This window comes from Rhinolophus sinicus, chromosome 15, assembly GCF_057876585.1.
Source record: "Rhinolophus sinicus isolate RSI-liver-muscle chromosome 15, RSI-T2T, whole genome shotgun sequence".
Lineage (NCBI taxonomy): Eukaryota > Metazoa > Chordata > Mammalia > Chiroptera > Rhinolophidae > Rhinolophus > Rhinolophus sinicus.
This window is the reverse complement of record NC_142515.1, coordinates 96950494-96966263: the sequence shown is the minus strand read 5'-3', so window position 1 is coordinate 96966263 and position 15770 is coordinate 96950494. Positions and strand designations below refer to the sequence as shown.

General features: G+C 31.7%; 1 protein-coding gene across 4 annotated transcripts in view; it reads left to right on the top strand.

Moving 5' to 3' along the window:
* Positions 1-15770, top strand: part of SPOCK3 (SPARC (osteonectin), cwcv and kazal like domains proteoglycan 3) — a 335285-nt gene that overhangs the window by 232101 nt on the left and 87414 nt on the right. For all 4 annotated transcript variants that reach the window (XM_074338292.2, XM_074338291.2, XM_019731467.3 and 1 more), the window contains one exon: positions 5682-5796. In XM_074338292.2, the coding sequence (XP_074194393.1) occupies positions 5682-5796 (115 nt within the window). The remainder of the gene's footprint in view (positions 1-5681; positions 5797-15770) is intronic.

Sequence of the window (15770 nt, the reverse complement as noted above, 5' to 3'; positions counted from 1 at the left end):
GAGTCTTCCTTTCCAAATGTGTATGAGCTACGGTCTTAGATGCACTTGTATTTCTTGAGTGAATCAACAGAGGGCACTTTAATTCTAGAGTTAATGGCTTCTCAGCTTACTCCCTCAGGTTTATACAGTGGAAACCTAAGTTCTATGTGTTTGTATCTTTATTTCAAAGTTAATTGTATCCACTCTTCCCTATCTTTGTCTTTTAGCACATCCCAAAGTATATGGTTGCTACCAGTGCATAAAATTGTGTAGGAGCTATGGACTGTTAAGTATACATTTTAGTAATAAGAATAGTATATTTTTAAATAGGCTCTTGGTATTTCTTAAGCATAATAAACAAGGAATTTCCTCCAACTTTAGTTTATTAAAACAGTTAATATGAAACTTTAAGCATGTGAGCCCCATAGACAATGAAATGTATACACAAGCTATCACACTTTAGTATTTTGATGTTTGTAGTGTAATTGTTGAAGTCATTTACTATACTGAGGTCTTTAGAGTCTTTTCTCTTGTTGGCTAAATTTAACATCTGTCCTGAATCTTTCAACTCCTAGTATGTTCTTTTATTTTACAATGCATCCCTGTTTTCTTACTCCCATTCCTTTTTAAAACTTCACTCCCATTTATATCTGTAAGACTAATTTCTTCTTAAATGCCATCCTCATTTTTAGGAGTACTTGGTGTCATTACCTTCTATTTTCATCCTTTTTAAAATTATTTTTAATCATTACTGCTCATTCCTATGTAAAATTCTATGGGAAATTATACGAGTTATCTGGCAAAATCCATATGATACGGTAACTAATGAAAATATAAACTAATAGTAAGTTAAATTAATTTCATTAATTTTATGTATGTATTCTATCAATCATCAAACAACATGTTTTTATGGGTTATATTTTAATTGAAGCTATTACTGATAATTGAAGCAACATTGGTCCATAATAATTTAAACAAGAATTTTGGTTTAATAACAAAATTCATTAAAACGTGTAAGAATAAAGTGACAGTCAAATAAGTATACTATCCCATTGACCTTTAAAGTGTTAAAATTTATTACCAGATTTTGAATTCTAGAATACCTGTTTAGAACAACAGCTAACAAAGAGGAAAACATCTACGTAAATGCTACATTATGCACAGAAATCACAAAATAAGAGATATTTGAATAGAGATGATCTAATAACAAGTGAATACTTAAGTAATAGGAAAATCAGGAAGGTCTTTTATAGTCATACACTCACAATCTCAACTGAGGTGAAAGAATGTACAATCCTGACATTCTAGTGCTACTGTGGATTAAATTGAGTTTAAGACAGAATGTAATGCAGCAACCCGATGTACAGCTGTGAACATACCTAGACACTCTTCAAAAGGAAACCATCCAAAATCCACTACTGTATCCAGTTCTGCGTCCATAATCTGTGGTTCAAGTTGTTTTCTTCTTGGTACATTCTGACGTTGCATTACGAGATAGTGTAAACTCTGTGCCAAACGAGATGTTTAGGTTGGGTATTTTGAGATGTGTTTAGTTTTGAAAGAAAAAAAATTTTTTTTTTGATAATCATGTTTGCAAAATTGGAGATTAACTGATCCAGAGATTGTACTACATCTAAAACAATGTGTTCAGTAAGGTAATGGTTAAGTATATTTTGTACCTCATTTTGTTCCTGGCACTTTTCCTTGGTCAGGTAATCCAGTTGCCAACTGGAGCAATATTTTCACGGTACATGACTACATGACAAGGATTGTAAACTTATTGCAAGTTCACAGTGGGTTGACGTGTCCTTACTGCCCTCACCTGTGGTTAAATTCAATGAGTCCTTTACAATTCCCAATTTCTAGATGCTGACTTGAATGTCTGATAGAAAGGGGTTAAATATATAAGGAATAAGGGGAAATTGATTCGCACATCAGTGCTCCTTTACAGTTGCTTAAATTAAGGACTTTAATATTCTCAGGACTCCCTTGATCCTTTTCTCATTTTGACTTTGCTAAGTAACGTCTATGCTCACATCTCTAGCATAATGCTTAAAAAAGGCCTGCCTCTGTCCCCTCAGATATAATGAAGAATGTAGGAAAGTAACTCTGACCTGCCTCGTGTCACATGACTTTTCACCTACGGTGAGGGTAGTATGATATAAAATGTTGTAGTGTAAATAGAAGTTTCCCAAAATAAAGTTTCTGGTGAGAAGAGAGGTTAAACAAAATAACTAGGGTATTATTCCTTAATGGAAAGTAGAGTGTTAAATAGAGAAAACAATGGTATACTGTCCACTTTGGTGCTAAATCTGCTGCTCTGTTTAACTTCCTGCTTGTGTATGTACATTACAATTATTATATGTGTGCAATGGCAAATCCCAATTGAATGACTGAATGGATTTAAGATCAAATCAAGTGTTTTTTCCACCTCTGGTTGTCTTTGAATGGAAAATACCAGAGTAGGGAACAGTAAGTGGACGTGATTTGCTAGGCAAAAGGTTAGCTTATAGCTGTGTATGAGGAATCCTAGGCATGAGATCTCAGCTCATGTCTAAGATATTGGTTGTATAAGGTGTTAAAGAGATGATATAATGCAATATATTAATCCAAACAAAAGGTGATCAGTGATATTCCATACTTCCCAATTTGTATTTTTTTTTCACTTGCACAAAATTTTTTTTCACAACAGAAAGAAATAGAACATCGTTGCTCTTTTTGCCTTCTTCTGATTATATACTCGTTCTACATTAGAAACATTATAAAATAGTATTTGAATCTCAATTTAGCTCCATATTATTGCTTGGTTTCCTAAGCTCTCTAAGCTTCACTTGTAAAAATTCATTTAAGAAATATATCTTATTTTGATGAGAGTAATACATCAAAATTGCTTAATACAATAGGTGACCTATAGTGATGACTCAAGGAAACTGGTTGCAATCAACTGTGTTTTATTGTTTTAGCTGATTTGTATTTTCAGGTTTTCTGGATAATTAAAGTACTTACAAATACTTTACACCATTGCTTTATTTTAAATGCATTAGTGAGTACCCAAGAAAAAATTCCTAAGGAAATAGGGAAGAGATCTGGAGAATTTAGTTAATCCATTTTTTTGGCTTTCAGTAGACCAGTGCCTAAATCAGGATTTCTCAATCTATTTAGACACTATTCACATCAGAAATCAGATAACACTTTATATTGGGGAGCTGACCTGTGCATTGTAAGATCGTTAGCAGCATTTCTGGCCTGCAACTAGTAGATGTCAGCCGCAATCCCTCCTCTCCTTAGTCATAACAATGAAAAAATATCTGCAGATGTTCCCCCGGGAGGGACAAAATTACCCTAGATGAGCCCGTTTGTTTTAAGCTATCTGCCATGATCATGGTGATTGCATCATGAAAACCTGTAACCATAGCCTTTTCTAGTGTCTGTTGATCCCTGCTTGTGAGGGTCTTTTCTGTGGGCAGCCCGATCTCTCCTACAGTAAATCATATTTTCTTCTTTGATCTTGTTATTAAGTAAATGACTTTAACTTAATTTTGCTGACAAGCGTCAAGTTTGACCACTGAAAAATCATTATGTGGGCTCCCTTTTCACAATAACTCATAACTTCAATTTTCTCAATACTCAGGTTCTGAATCAGGAATACATTAATCATGTCTTTCCCTACAGTATTTGCATTTTTGGCAATTATGTACTAATGAACATGCCCTTTATGTGATATTTTAGTTCACTTATACCTTTATAAATATTTCAGCTTTGTGATAATTCAGTAAATTGAACATGATTAATTAGAAATGCAATCAGTAGATGTACCTACTTTTTAAAAAACTACTACATTTAATATCCTAATATTCTTTGATTAATATTCTCTATGAAGATTTTTTAAATAATCTATAAGTAAATTAAACTAAATGGTTTTTTGATTACAGGAAGCTAGAATTCATATAATTATACACATGGGGTATACATTTTTGCTGTACATCTGAGTCTATTGCTCTTTATGGAAAGGCATAAAGAAAAAAAGTGTTCAGTAGAATCATTCTGAAGAAAAATTGTTTCATTTATGAAGTAATTATTTTGCAAAGCTATAACTATATCATATCATGCAGCTCTTAAAGGCGGCTTTTTAATTTTTAGCTTATAATCATGTTAAAGAAAGTTAGCTAAAAAACAAAATTTGGTAAAAAGAAAATTAAGTTTTTATAAAGGTTGTCCTCCTTTTTTATAAATTATCTGCTGAATAGCATTATAATTAATCTACAACTTTTGAGTAGAAAATAGGTGATTATCCTTTTTAATAAACTAAAAACTCATGTATTTTTGTTAAAATATTTTTTGAACTTTCATTTTCTTTCAATAAAAATTTCACTGTTAAAATAAACACATTTAAAAATGTAAATGAGTATGGCATAACACCTTTGAAGGGAGCTAACCTATTTTCAAATTTCAAAATTAAACATTAGCTATAACATATTGACTTTTAGCTTTATCTGATCATATTCCAAATATAATTCCTCCCGAATTTTACTTAAATTATGTCATGAGTCAGAATTTCCTTATGACCAGATGCAGGGTTCTAAAATATTAAGTTAGAAGAAGTTACAGGAAAGAATATTAAATGTGAAGTCTCAAAGTTTTATATAACTTATTTGGTGTTCATTACAGCATTCAGAATTTGTTAACTAGTGACTTCTGCTTTTGATTACCTATTGGGAATTTTTAATTGAGTTTAAAATTTATTGTGATTTTTACATAACAAGATCATTTTTTTTCGATTATTGAAATATTGAATAATAAAAAAATAATGATACCTTTGAAATAGCTTATTTCTCCAAAAAGTCCCACTAAGCCACTACAAGTGTATTCCAAGTATAATAATTTTTAATCAGATGTTGCAGGGCTAGTTAAGAATTTTGCCCATCCATTAGAGAGTTATTTGACAAGAAAAAGAAAATGTAATCTGATTAGTCATTGGGTGTATTCTGTGCTTCTTGGTATCAGCTGAAGCTGAATTAAATTAGTCACTGGTGCATTTGTCGATTGGAGCCAGAAAGTCTGCCCTATTTAATCTTAAAATAATTTGTACTGAGTAAATTATGGAGGTAGCCACTAAAGAAATCACATTACTTCAGAATTAGCAAGATCAATTTCTTTTAAGGTAGGAAGATAATTATTGCCTCTTAAAAGATGGAGTAGATTTACGATTTTTAAAATCATGTCAGTGTGCACTTTTAAAATATTATCTTATGAATGAGTTACAAATAGTTAGGCTTAAAATTCTAACAGAGGAATATTTACAAAGGAAATCAAACCAAACCAGAACTAAACTAAATAAAACTTTATGTGCCATAATAGTTTGATTATTTATTTGCCCTTAATTTTATTCAGTTTTATACTGCTGTTTGATTCTTAAAACTCTATAGATGTTATCCCAGGTGTTATCCCAGTTAGGTGTTATTCCAGTTACTCATATGGGAAAATTAAGGAGGCTGAAAATATTTCTGTAACTAGCCCAGATGTCACATTTAAGAAGTGGTACTCTGAAGATTTGAATTCAGGTGTAATGCTTTTTCTTCTATTCCTTTCATTTATCTTTTCCATGTCATATCCAGTAGAATCACACGTATACTATTCTTTACTTTCTGTTTTTATATTCTTTACTTTCTATTGAATTACTACTTTTTTCTCTCTTCATACAGTGCAAACTAGAATATCAAGCATGTCTCTTAGGAAAACAGATCTCAGTCAGATGCGAAGGACGTTGCCCGTGTCCTTCAGATAAGTCCACAAGTACAAGCAGAAATGTTAAGAGAGGTAAGTGATGAACACTTATTCATAGTTTTATATTTGTTCTCGCTATTAAAATGTTTTGCAGTAAGTGTTGTCATATGTACATAGTGAAGTTTACTTTTGTACATATACCGATTTAGTAATTATTTTGTAAATGAGTTTTTTTTTTTCCTTTAGCCTCAATTATTATAGCAAGTAACGTTTTTCTATAGATTTCCATTTATCTTAATTGTAATAGCTGGATACTTCTTTCCTACATACTCACCATACTTGTATATAAGATATCTAAAGCAATGCCTTCTGTAAATTATCGTGTCTAAAATGTTTTAGATCCTTTTTCCCCCCTTTTGGTACAAGCAACTCATCAGTGATATTATAGAAAGTGCTAAAGTAGTTTGGTTTAGAGTAGAACTGCTTAGTCAATGAGAGCTGCTGATCTTTTTAAATAAAGATGTCTACCCCACATAGTGTGTGTGTGTGTGTGTGTGTGTGTAAGTGTGTGTAAGTAAAATTTCCTAATGAATAATTTTATAAATTAAACTAAACTCTCTTTTGGTTAGATCTAGAGTTTTTAAATTTTATTTTTATAGGTTTGATGACAAATAATAAAATTATTGAAACTGATGTTTATTATAGTATATAACTTGACTTTTCATAGAGTTTTTTACCATGGTTTGCATGGTATCATTATTATTATTTTTACTTAAGGTATTCCTTATTCCTTTAAAAAAAATCTACATAGCTTGTAGTTTCAGTTCTTCATAGCTATAGACAAAGAAGGAAATATAAAATATAGATGTTTTATTAAGTCCAGATGTTTTATTAAGTCCATATAGAACATTAATGTAAACATTTATCACACATTTTATTACCATCTGAATTTTATAATTTAACAGTTATTGTCATGGGTTCTGAATGCAAATAAGTTATTTTTGCCTTTTTTCTTAAAAAAATATGAATAACATATTCCTATAAGAAGATATGAAGTTTATTTAATATAAATTATGTATTTTCTTAAACATAATATTCTTAAACTTGATACTCTATATTACAGTCCCATGATGAAAATGTTATTAAAGACAAAACTTTGAACTTCAATTTTGCCATTTATATCTGTCTTTACAAATTAAGTAATATTTAAAATAATTCAGAATTTAAAAGCTGTGTTTTAATATCACTTTTAGTACAGCAACTAACAGTTGATTTTACTATTCAAGAGTAAATTAATTAATTTGCAAATTAATGGTAAGCTAGTGTTCAAATATTAGGCAATCTGCAGAGAGACACACACTGGTAGAAGAAAGATTCTAAGCTGTCTTCCAGGAGACTTGTTCTTTCAGCCTCACTCTTGTTGCCTCACCCCAGCCTACAGTCAATTTTAGAGCTCGATTCCTTCTGGATTCCTCAAGTCCCTATCTTCCAATCCACTTTCTGTAGCATAGCTCAAATGAGCATGTTCAGACATGACCTTGAATATATTAATCAACACCCATATAATTAAGAGTAATTACAGTTTTCTTCTCATTGCTTCAGTATATCTTGCCTTCCTCATCCCCACTCTCTATTTATGTAATTGAATATATTTTCCTCTGACAATCACTTGAGGTATGAAGTAAATCCACCTGTAAGTTCAATATCGGTGTTTTATTATTTTTATTGGAAGGTATTAAAAATATTTGAGAAGGGGTAGTTATAATATGTATATAGCTCTAGTACATCACAGCACTTCACTAAAATCTCCTTTCAATAAGATTCCTTGCTTTTGAAATCATTTTTGAATGAGAAAATATGTTTGATGTGGTATCAATTTATCATAGCTCCCACAAACTACAGAAGGAACTCAGTATGCATTGAATATGGAAGGTAACACATCTGAGGATTCCCATGTGAATAAACAATAATTATGTTTCATGTTGTTCAAAGTCTCTGTACAATGTTTATATTAATATGTCAAGAAGGAAACTTCTCTTAAAGTCTTATCATGAGCGGGCAAAGATCATTTGTGTTCAATTGTGCGTAGAAAAAGAGGCAAGAATAATTTAAACTAATCCTGCTCTGATGGATTGTCAGGGCAAAACAAGTACAGGATGTTGCTAGCTACTGTGGAAAAGCAGTACAGAAAACTGAGAATGTCATTTACACACAGTGCTGAAGGCCAAGAGACATGGGTAATGTAAAGCTTATTTCAGTATCACTTCTAATCTTTCAACTGTCATTTACATGAGAAGCAGCTTGTCTTCAGTAGACAGTGTAGTGCAGGAAATTCAATTTAATAGCATCTCTGTTCTAGAAAAAGTGAGACAGAAACTACCAACAATGAAATAGTTCTTAAATCTTTCTGACTTCCTACATTTGATGTCAAATTGACACCATAGTAAGTTTTCACTATGTTAAGAGCAGAATGTATGCTTCAAAGTGACTTGAAGTATATTAAAACTAATAAAAATGCATTTCCTTTGGTAGGAAAAAACAGAGTTCTCCTCTGTTCTCGTAATGTATTCAGTAATACCTATACATAAATTGGTCCAAATATATACATTCAAGTAACCCACATACCAAAATATATATATATATATATATGTGTGTGTGTGTGTATATATATATATATATGTGTGTATATATATATATATGTGTGTGTGTGTATATATATATATTAAAAAATCAGTAGTAGAGTTTATATTTTTTGATATCTCACACCCAGCGTAGTGCCTTTCATAAAATAAGCACAAAAATGATGTCAAATTAATGAATAATTTTAATAAACTATTAACAAGTGAAAGATATAAAAAAGAATATAGGTAGTTTACATTCTTTGAATTCTAGATTCTGACTTTATATAAGTAGATAAGCATAGCCCTCTTCAATCAGTAACTTAACTTCTTTTTTTTTTTTCGCTGTTCTTACTCATGAAATCAAGATTACAAAGGCCAGGGCTTCTAGGTCCCTCTACTGTATTACTTCCTTCCATTCAAAAAAAAATGTTTGATTACTAATACAGAATGGTTATTTGGAAGGTTAATCCTCTTCGTTCAAAGACTACACATTTTAGCTGATTTTTAAAGCTTCCTAATGTATTTTATATACCTAGATTATTATGAGATTCATAGTTGTGAAAATGGACTACAAACAGCATTTTCCACAGATTTTTGTATGTTGTTTTGTTTTATTTTGTTTTCAGTGGCAGTTATGCTCAAGGAATGATTCTGTCTTTGCCAGCAACTTATTTAGCACACATTCACCGTTGGAATTAGCATGATTTCACAAACCAATAGCATACAGGATGCTATCTCTTAATAATACAAATAAGAAATCACAGACTCCAAACAAATGAAAGACTTAATCACAAATCATTCCAGGTACACTTAGATAAAGAAATGAAGTCCAAATTTTACAAAAGTGTACCTGTTTATACATGTTTAGTTTCTGGGAATAGATGGCTTGCTCAACCATGAGCTGACTTGCACCTGCCAGTGCAAAAACGGAAGTCCCCTGTTGCTAGATCACATTGCTAGGGAAAGCAAGGCAAGGATGTCGGTGGACAGGCTAGGCTGCTCTGAAGTCATCACTTCAGGGACTGTTACCTGGTTTAGCACCATTGCGGACCAAAGAGTTGCCTAGGCCATGATAGGAGCAAGTGTCTCAAGGTCTTCTAAGAGCTGTTTAGTCAGCAAAGTGTGCCTCGCCCAAACCAACACTACTGAATATTCTCACAAACTCTCAGCATTTACATTCTAACAGCCCCCTTGCCATATTTGCTTTTCCACATGTTCTTATCATTAAGCCCCCAGTGGGGTCCCTCAGCAGCTGGACTGCTGGGTGCTTATAAATGTTAACAAATGAGGTGATGATGTCCTGACACGACTTACTTTATTCTTATATCAAAACAACTTTACTTCTAAAAACAACATATATTTTTGTTTCTGTCATAAACAAGTGGATTGAAACAGCTTCATTTAAGTCATAAACAAGTGGATTTGAAATCATATTAGTCATATACACAACATATATACATGTAAAATGGAACCCTAAATCCTTCAAGGAACCTGCAGGACCAAAGATCAAGAGCATTGGAAAGGGCCTTAGAAAGATTTTTGTTTGCTTTTGCAGCTAGTAAACCCAAGTCAAAGGAATCTGCCCTAGACATATTTAAATGATTGCCACAGAAGTGGTTCATAAGCATAAGTGCTCCATTAAGTTATTTATTTGATTGGCTAGATCCAGAAGATTCTTTTTAATTGACCTGTTGTTTCAAATTTGAGTATTTTAAGGTCCAAAATACTTTTCCTATTATTATGGGTTTTCTGTAGCTATTATGGTTTTATATATCTAATATCTTAATTTTTAATTAATTTTAAATATCACTTTAATATTTTACCCTCACCCCAGCATGTATCTAAACACGTTCACACACCTTCATAATTTGAAATGTTAAGTTTGAGTGGACATATCCATAGAAATGGAAGAAAACCTATAAAAGATTTTATCATTATCAAAAAGATTTAAAAAAAAACAAAACTTTTATTGAGGTTGTGGAGAAAATGGAACTCTTGTACACTGTTGGTGGGAATGTAAATTGGGACAGCATATCTGGAAAACCACAAAATTTCCTCAAAAAACTAAAAACAGAACTACTATATGATCCAGTGGGTAATCCCTCTTCTAGAAATATACCCAAAGGAAGAGAAATCAATATCTCAGTGAGATATCTAGGCTCATTGCTGCATTATTTATACTAACCAAGATATGAGACCAACCTAAGTGTCTGTTGACAGAAGAATGGATAAAGAAATTGTAGTACATATACTTACAATGGGATATTATTCAGCATTAAAAAAGGAGATTCTTCCGTTTGTAACAAAATGGATGAATCTGAAACACATTATGCTAAGTGAATTAGACAAAGAAAAATAATGCATGATCTCTGTTATATGTGAAATATTAAAAATGTGAATACAAAGAAGCAGAGAGTAGAACAGTGGTTACCATGGATGTGGAAGTAGAGGGTATGTGGAGATGTTGGTCTGAACTGCAGGTGGAAACCTGCAGTTATGTAGGGTGAATAAGTTTAGAGATCTAATGTACAGCATGGTGAATACTGTGTGAATAGTAAATATTTGCTAAGGGAATGGATTTCGGATATTGTCACTACACACATCAAAAAAAAGGTTACTGCAAAGAGATGTTAATTAGCTTGACTGTAATAACTTCATTATGTATATGTATATCAAATCATCATGTTGTACACCTTAATTATGTACAATTTTTATTAAAAAAAATAAAGGAAATAAAGATTTCAGTAGATAAGCCTAGGTGAGAGAGGACAGAAGAGATAAAGATGAAAGCCTGAAGGGATTAAAGCCATGGGGCACATTCGAGAAAAGAACATATGCCGTTTATACTGGTACACAGGGTACTTTTAAGAAGGATACAGTGCAAATCGGTCACTACCAAAGATGAAATCTTTAGATGTAGTTCATTAGAGCCAGACACATAAAGAAGTTGAAGTTCTTGACCACACAGTTAGCATTCCCTAAACAATTGTCCTAAATTTAATCTATGTTATTGTGCTACAGATGTCATGCTTTTTGGTTTGAGTGGGGTGGGTTAGATGCATTTATTTAGAAGGCAATTGTATTACTTCAGAAAGAAGGCAATCATATGGTATTTGTCTTTCACATGGGTACTAGACTAATCGCGGTGATCACTTCGTAAATTATATAAATGGCTAACCACTATGCTATACACCTGAAAATAATACAAAATAATGTAGAATGTCAACTATAATTAAAAAAAAATTAGTCGTTGGGGATATAAAGTACATCATAGTGAATATGGTCAATCATATTATAATAACTACAGTGTCAGATGGGTAATAGACATTTTGGGGTTATCACTTTGTGAGGTATATAAATATATAATCACCATGTTGTTTTGTACACCTGAAACAAATGAAAAAAGAGAGAGAGAGAGAGAGAGAGAGAGAGAGAGAGAGAGAGAGAGAAAGTAATCAGGTCCAGCAAAGATGGTACATGTAGAAATAAGAGGAGAAATTGAATTTCAATAATATTGCTGAGGTGGAATTTCACAAAGCTTGAAATTCAATTGGATATGATAGAAGGAAAAGGAATGTGTCAAGCATAATTTTGAGTGTAGTAATCAGGGTGATTTATAGAATGTTAACAAAAAATAATGGCTTCTGGGCCTGTTCATAGTTTCCACTATATTCTCACTTGCATTTTTTTGTACAACTCGAGGTTCCTTTTATCAAAAACTAAGAATCATATAACTCATCATATTTCCCTTTATGTTTTATTCTTCAAGAGTGTCAGAATTAAATAAATACTCAATCACAGTAACTCCATTAGCATGCGTATTAGACTTGCTTGTTCCTAATTTTGCTTGTGTGTTTTAACTATTTCGCAGAATTTTGTTTTATGTGTTCCTATCCTGTGGGGTAGCATAATTTATTGGCTATAGCTTTTAGAATCCCAGTTCTGCACTAGCTGTGTGGCCTTTGGCAATATATTTAAATTTATGAGTCTCAGGTTCTTCATCTGTGCAATATGAAATATATGTCATAAAGATTTATGAATACATTTCCTGAAATTAAACCATCTTTGCATTTCTATTTCATTTTAATTAATGATACTTGTAAAATACTGTTGAGTGCTAATAAATTATAGAATGTTTTCACATATTAAACATACTTGTAACATTATTTTTATGCTTTTGTTTATCATGATGGGTTACAAAAAAGTTGGAAAGTTTTCGTATTTTCTTATAGTCAATATTATTTATACAGAGGGTGCCAAAAAAAATGTATACACATTTTAAGAAAGGAATAAACTGTTTTAAAATTACGTTGATGGTAACTGCTTTGAGTGCCTCTTGTACTTGCAGAAGTCAAATGTGACTTGTGTTCATTTTTTGTTATTGGTATATATCAGGGGTGTCCAAACTGCAGCCCTCAGGCCAACTGCGGCCCGCCATCCATTTTTTATTGGCCCGCAGCAAATTCCAAAAATATATTTAGTTTACTGAAATAAACCAGGTGAGGCAATACATACTTCACCTAGAGTGTGTGGCCCGGCTGTTTGTGTATTTTACCACATATGGCCCTTGGTGAAAAACGTTGAAAAAAGTTTGGACACCCCTAGTATATATTGAATATTTGAGAGTTTGAAGTAACTCAGCAGTAGAATCCTGTGTCCTAGGCACTTTGGTTATTGGTTATTTTCTTGATAAATTCTTCACGTTCGTTCATAGCTATTGGCCTTTACACTGTGCATGTGTGTGTGTGTGTGTGTGTGTCTAGTTTCTTGATACAATTATGTTAATTTATGCTTTCTCAAATAAAAATCTGCTTATTTAGATTTTAGATCTCTCAATCTACGTTGTACATTATATTTTTGTAATTGAAAACACCCTTTTTAGGTCATTTAAGATCTTCTGGAAAGATATAATCATCTTAATAACAACTCTGACACATTTGTTAAAGCCTATACCTTCAAGGTTTTAGCAATTACAATTTTGTGGAGTTTATTTAGTTTCTTAAATTCTTCAGTACTTTTTTTTGCTAATTAGTTTAGAATGTGTTTTTATTAAAAGGCAAAGTTGTCACTATGGGACAAGAAAGAAGGTTAGGAAAAAGCAATTTCAACGGGTATACTGTTGCCAAGAGTGACTAAAAAACATTTTTTTCAAACATTGTGCCTTGTGTCAAGAATACTAAAGCCACACATTTATAATATAAGCACAGTGGGTTTATAAAACACAGCAAATTGTGTTGGCTTTTGTTATTCCTTGGGACCCACATCAGACATAAGGTAGAGAAGGAATCTTTCTGAGTCCCTCTCTTATCGAAATCACGGGAGCCCATGTAATTTGAGTGTGGGGTCAGAGATAATTTAACGACAACATGAAAGAAAAGATAGCTATCTTTTAACAGGAGATCCCCCATCTAAGATTATTTGAAATGTTTTTAAGTAGATGTGGGAAGCTATAGATTTGTAGAATATTCAGCTGTCTTCCAACATACTAAGCTGAGAAAATCTTATAATTTTTATCCACAAAATACAAGACACAGAGATGAGTTCTGTGATCTGACACAGTCATTTTTTTCCCTACTCGTATATTGCTCTGACTCCTATAGATCCCTATTAGGAAACAGTACTTATTTAATTATTGTGCTTGGGTTATAAATTTATTTCTTAAAAGAAAAAACATGGAGTAATAACTTACGTATACGTTTTCGAATGTCAAAAATTGAGTTTTAACATTACATTTCTATACTGGACTTTTAAAAATAGCCCCTTTGTTCTTTTGTTTTGTTTTGTTTTGTTTTATTCTGTTATTAACATATCTGTTTTTTGAAAAGTTTGGCCTTCAGGAAACTAACCTATGATGCAATACAGATTGTTTCCATCTACTACTGTTCACCCTACCTGTTTCATGCATTTTATTCATTCCCTTGAAACCATTGTTGTTATTTGTGGCCCTACATTTTTGGGGGTTTTTAATTTTTTAATCATTTCCATCTTTCTTGTTTATTTTACATCAAAAAGATTTTTTGTTTTTGCTATTGTTTTTTCCAAATTTGAGAAATTAGACATACTGGCTTGAGTCACTGTCAAGAATACTAAAGCTATGACTAAGAAAGACTGCATTATTGAGAAGAATAATGGGAAATTAGTAAATATAAAAATAGAATGGAAAACGGAACATAGTTACTGATAGTAATGAAGAGAACAACAAAAAATATCCCCTTATGATGGGATGAATTTTCAGTAAGAAATAGTTTAATACTGGTGTATTAATATACTCTTGGAACATGTATACTTCTCCATTAAAAATAACATTAATAAATGATAAGTTCTTCCATAATTTTATTTTAATAAATTCATAGAAAAATAAAATTATAGGGAACTGATGATTTATAATAACAATCATTTATTGTTTTAAAAGTTCCTCCTAGATTAAAATTAATATTTGTTCTAAAATAGAACATAACCTGCAAAAAGATGGTTTTAAATGTGGAGATTGTGAGAACTCTTCTCTGAAGAACATGTTTTTTGGGAGTAATGCTGCTTAATTGATTGATTTTAACTTTTACACAATTCTTTTATTTTCTACATAAAATTATTGTGGGATTAATTTTTATCTTTCCTATAAATTCTAGGCAGAAATTTGTATTTTGAATGTATGCTGTTGTATGTTATCAGGTATAAAAGTAGAGATAGCCCTGTTTTTACTCTTACTACATAATAGTATATTTAATTCTTGTACTATTTATACATAGTCCTTATATAACTCCTTTCCAGCCTATAATCTAATGTGTTTTTTGAAAATAAATCTTTAAAATATGCAATCTAAGCATTCTTTTAATAACAACAGTGACAGTCGCAACATTTAACAACAGGTATGCAATGGACTCCAACAAATCAGAATTGATACAAGCCCCATTAGAAGCAACATTCCCTATGGTATGGCCTATAAGTACTTACAAGTTAAACATTAGATTTAAAGACAACCAAAGATCACGTCAGAAACTGAACATTTCTGAGCTTAAAATGGATTCATTGAGATTTATTAAGGGGTTGATATGTCAACTCTTTTCCTGAGATTCATATGGCAAAATGCGTACATTTCTTGAAAGAATAAATAAAATTACACTGGACAGAGAGATGCTGATATCCAGTCTCTGCACTCAAACATATCAGATTGGTCTTGCCTTCTATGTACTTTAAAAATTTTAATCCAATCCATAAAGCACATTCCATTCAAGATTAGTACAAGGAAGAAAATAAATGATAAATTACATAATCACAAATAAAGTTTAAAAATCACGTTATTTTCAATAATAAACATGCTTGCTCACTGTCCCCATTTTCACACCATACTTCTCTAAAAAGATATAAGCTACCCCACACTAAACAGTATTGACATCCACCAATATTAAATATGAGATAATAAGGAAATGTTTGCTATTCTACTTCTAA